The 5,027-nt window shown below is 48.4% G+C and overlaps 1 protein-coding gene across 1 annotated transcript; it reads right to left on the reverse strand.

Moving 5' to 3' along the window:
- Positions 1-411: 411 nt before the first annotated feature.
- On the reverse strand, positions 412-3,876 carry ap5s1 (adaptor related protein complex 5 subunit sigma 1; the record flags this gene model as incomplete). The annotated part of the gene is made up of 3 exons (XM_010754318.3): positions 412-1,111; positions 2,539-2,830; positions 3,809-3,876. Coding segments are annotated over 3 exons (489 nt in total), but the record flags the coding sequence as incomplete, so codon positions are not given.
- Positions 3,877-5,027: the final 1,151 nt, after the last annotated feature.

Raw genomic sequence — 5,027 nt, forward strand, 5'->3', positions numbered from 1 at the left:
CTCTGGAGGAGGAGCAGGAGAGTCTAGAGGAGGAGAAGGAGAGTCTGGCTCTGGAGGACGAGCAGGAGAGTCTGGAGGAGGAGGAGCAGGAGAGTCTGGAGAGTCTGGAGGAGGAGGAGCAGGAGAGTCTGGAGGAGCAGGAGCAGGAGAGACTGGAGAGTCTGGAGGAGGAGGAGCAGGAGACTCTGGAGGAGCAGGAGCAAGAGAGTCTGGCTCTGGAGGAGGAGCAGGAGAGTCTGGAGGACTAGGAGCAGGAGAGTCTGAAGGAGGAGCAGGAGAGTCTGGAGGAGGAGGAGCAGGAGAGTCTGGCTCTGGAGGAGCAGGAGAGTCTGGCTTCATGGGGAGCTACATTACATCCACTTGGTCGTCGTCATGTCCCGTTTTGTTCCGTGTCTTCTTGCGTCTTCTTGCTGAGACACTCTGGGTTCAGAACAACATGAAGCAGATTTGACTTTGCTGTTTGTCACTGTGAAATGAATCACACTCTGTCCTCCATCTCCTCCTGGTGTCCTCCTCGGGAACAAAGGTCCATGAGGAGCCCCGTCGAGGTGATAACGCCCCCTTCACCTCAAAAACAAGGTCGAGCCTGACTCCTCAGGGTCACGGTGTGACCTCTGGTCTGCAGTGAATCAGATGAACGTCCGTCTCTGGTGTTGGCGAGAAGCTTTTCAGCTGCACTTTTTAAAATCTGCCACATTTCTCTTTCCACTCTTCAGTTTGACAAACAGGATTTGAAGTGCAGCCTCCCACACAGTAAACAGTCAGCAGGAGCTGCAGAGATATTTACCTCTCCATGTGTTCACCGCCTCGTGCAATCTGAAGCTGCAGCTGCAGCTCGCTCGTCCTCCACCATCTTCTCCTGCCGCCACACAAATGTCACCCAGGGTAAACAAACATCAGCCTGGGAGTTTGAAAGTTAGCAGTCATTGAGTTGATCTCTCACACACACACACACACACACACACACACACACACACACACTTCACTTGGCCATGTAAGCTGCTACTTCCTTCTCCAGGCTTTGGGCGAAGCGGTGGTTGAGGAACAGAAGCTGCCCGTGAGGAAGCAAGCGGCTGAGCAGAGCGTCGATGCGGTTGCTCCTCAGCAGAACCTGAAGGGAGAGTTAGAGTCGTTAGAGACGACGAAATGTAACGAGCTGAACTGTCTCTGAACGTGTGGAGACTCCACACACCTGCAACAGGTTCATTAAAGCTGCAACGGACAGCTGAGAATCCACATGTGGATCTATCAGGTACAAATACAGATGTGTCATGTCCAGCTGTAGAGGACAGATGTGTCATGTCCAGCTGTTGGTAGTGTTGTAGAGGAGGTCCTCTCTGCAGAGCTGGAGGTCTTCAGGAGGTCTGTGAAGGTAGAGAGGGACGCCCCTGATCTGTAGGAACTGGTAGGACGTTCCACCAACGGGGGACAACAGACAGAAAAGTTTGGACTGTCCTGAGAGGACAGGTGGCAGAGCCAGGAGGAGGTAACATCTGTCTGTGTGAGGACGCTCAGGAACCAGAGACTGCTTTGTAGTCAGTGTCAGAGATCTGAGTTTAACGTGGCTGCTGCAGGTCGACTGAGGAGCTCCGTGAGCAGCGAGCCTCCACGTTCTGGATCATCTGAAGGAGGTTAGAGAGGAACACAGCCTGGATCAGGAGCTGGGCAGCATGTTGAGCCAGGTGACCAACAGGACCAGAGAAGGTGAACTGGTCATGGATCAGGACTTCTGCTCACAGCACACACACAATCTCAGATGTGACAAAGAAAGTAAGGTGAGGTCAAACTAACGGTTCAAACTCTGTCATGGCTCCAAACGAGAAATATGAGGCAGAGACGTGGATCAGGAGTATCACTTAGTGTCTGACAGCAAGCCCACTGTAAAATCCTCACACTGTCCTTTAACAGACAGTAAACAGTGGATCTGCTGGGGACTACTTTCAGCGGCGGATTAATCCACATTTGGTGCAGGGAGTGTTTTCTGAATAAACTACAGTGTGTGTGTTCATGGCTCTGTGGCACAGAGGAGGAGGATCATCAGAGATCCATCCTGTTACAAACACACTGAGCTCGTTCTTCAGCTCTAGATGAAGCTGAAGCTCCTCAGAGGTCTCAGTAAGAACGACCACACACATTCTTTGTCCTCTGCACAGGATGTAATCAGTTACTACACATCATCAACAGCATCTTCACAGCTGGAAAAGATGATGTGATTCATTTAGACCCCATCAGACCAGGTCCAGACTGAGACTGACCCAGACCTGGGGTTGTGTCCAGATGTTCTGCAGCAGACTTCATGGTGCAGCAGACTTCATGGTGAGCGTGCACACAGGACACGGTGGTAGAAACAATCCTCTGATCATCCTTCTCCTCTGTCAGCGCCGTCTCTTCACGTGGTCATCACCTCTCATGGTTACACATCACCTGATCTGGGTTCTTACCAACATCTGGTGAAGGTTCCATGTCAGTAGCAGGTCTAGAACCATCTGAACAGACAGTACCGTACACAGTGATCTGAAAGCATGAACCGGGCCTCACCTCGCTGCCCTGGCCCAGCATGTGCAGGTGCTCCAGGCAGTGCCGGGTCAGGTTGCGGAGGGTCCCCTCAGCCAGCAGGAGGTTCTCGTGAGGCTCGCAGACCAGCGTGAAGCCCAGACTCTGGACTCCCAGCCACAGGGCGCTCGTCTCCTCCGTGAACGGGTCTCCGGCTCTCAGACGCACCGCCCCGCTGTCGGCCTCCTGCAGGGCCAGCGCCTCCTCGCCGGGCACCGCCTCCACCAGCTGCCGACCCGAAGCTTCCCGGGACAGAGAGACGGCACCGCGGACCTGCCTGAACCACAGAGGTCAGAGGTCAGAGAGATCTGTGATCTGTGTGTGTGTGTGTGTGACTCTCTGATGTGACGTCAGTATAACTGCAGTTATATATGTGTGTATACACACATATACACACATATACACACATATATGTGACCACCCCAACCTAAGACTGACCTGAGACTGATCTAAGACTGATCAGAGACTGACCTGAGACTGATCTGAGACTGATCTAAGACTGACCTAAGACTGACCTGAGACTCATCTGAGACTCATCTGAGACTGATCTAAGACTGACCTAAGACTGACCTAAGACTGACCTGAGACTGATCTGAGACTCATCTGAGACTGATCTGAGACTCATCTGAGACTCATCTAAGACTGACCTAAGACTGACCTGAGACTGACCTGAGACTGATCTGAGACTCATCTGAGACTGATCTAAGACTGATCTAAGACTGACCTAAGACTGACCTGAGACTGATCTGAGACTGATCTGAGACTGACCTAAGACTGACCTGAGACTGACCTGAGACTGATCTAAGACTGATCTGAGACTGATCTAAGACTGACCTAAGACTGATCTGAGACTGACCTGAGACTGACCTAAGACTGATCTAAGACTGACCTAAGACTGATCTGAGACTGATCTGAGACTGACCTGAGACTAACCTAAGACTGACCTGAGACTGATCTGAGACTAACATGACTGACCTAAGACTGACCTGAGACTGATCTGAGACTAACCTAAGACTGACCTAAGACTGATCTGAGACTAACATGACTGACCTAAGACTGACCTGAGACTGATCTAAGACTCTATTTTCTGAGTGTCACGTGACTCACCTGGCCATCACAGCTGTCTGAGTATCACGTGATTCACCTGGCCACCACAGCTGTCTGAGTATCACGTGACTCACCTGGCCACCGCAGCTGTCTGAGTGTCACGTGACTCACCTGGCCACCACAGCTGTCTGAGTGTCACGTGACTCACCTGGCCACCACAGCAGTCTTCTCCTTCTGCAGGGCTCGCGCCTCCTCCGGGCTCAGCTGTCGGTTCCGTTAAAAAGTCTGAAGAATATTTTATACTTTTATAAAAATAATCAATTAATCAAACCGATGTGATCTCCACTCTCACTGACGTCAAATCAACACTATAATCTAATCTAATCTAATCTAATCTAATCAATCTAATATAATATAATATAATACAATATAATATAATATAATATAATATAAGTTGAGTCAGTTCAGATGGGTGGTCTTCTTGAAGCCTGCTCTCACCAACCTTCTCCTACTAATTAATTTCTGATGATAAACACAAACAGTTGTTGTTGGTTATTATTTGTGGTCTTAAATATCCTTCAATAAACTGCTGACTCTTCTGCTGACTCTCCGCTCGTTTCTTCTTTCTGCATGTTGCAGCTCTCCCACAGCCTGGTTACTATGTAATATTAAGTTAAAGATCAGGAGTGTGTCATTATATAATTTAATATTTAAACATCATTAATATAATAACAGCTTACAGCCTGGTTAATATGTAATAATAATTTAAACAAATAATTATATAATTAATTATTATTAAACAGTGGTTCAAGTCTGGTTAATATATATATTAATTTAAACATTATTAATTAATTATATTCATAAACAGTGTCAGAGCCTGGTTAATATATAATTTGAATTTAAACATTATTTAATTAATTATTATTAAACAGTGTCAGAGCCTGGTTAATAGTAATTAATTTAAACATTATAATTATATAATTAATTATATTAAACAGTGTCAGGCGCCACCTCGTGGTTGCAGTGGCGCGAGATGAGCGCGGTCAGCTGACCAACGCGGAAAGTAAATAATCACACACGGTGCAGACCGTGGAGGAGAAGGGAGAGCCCTGTTTCGCTCCGTTTTGTTTGTCTCCTGCCATTTTTCCCCCCCGCTCTGCTTTTTCTCCTTCGCTCTCACTAGCTCCCCCTTTTTTGTGTAACTTCATTGCCCTCTGTGATTTTTACCATTGCTGTCCTTCTTTTTTTCTCTCTTTTTTCTGCCCCGCTCCCTTCTTCCCCCCCGCCCCCCCCTTCTTTTTCCTCTTTTTTTCGTTGACTTCCTTCCCTGTGCTTCCCGCACATGGTTCCCCGATTCCCTCCTCCTTCTTCTTGTTTCTGTTTCTCTCCTACACCCTTGACACTCACCCTTGTTTCCCCGCCCCCCC

This window comes from Larimichthys crocea, chromosome XXIV (assembly GCF_000972845.2).
Source record: "Larimichthys crocea isolate SSNF chromosome XXIV, L_crocea_2.0, whole genome shotgun sequence".
NCBI classification, from domain to species: Eukaryota; Metazoa; Chordata; class Actinopteri; family Sciaenidae; genus Larimichthys; species Larimichthys crocea.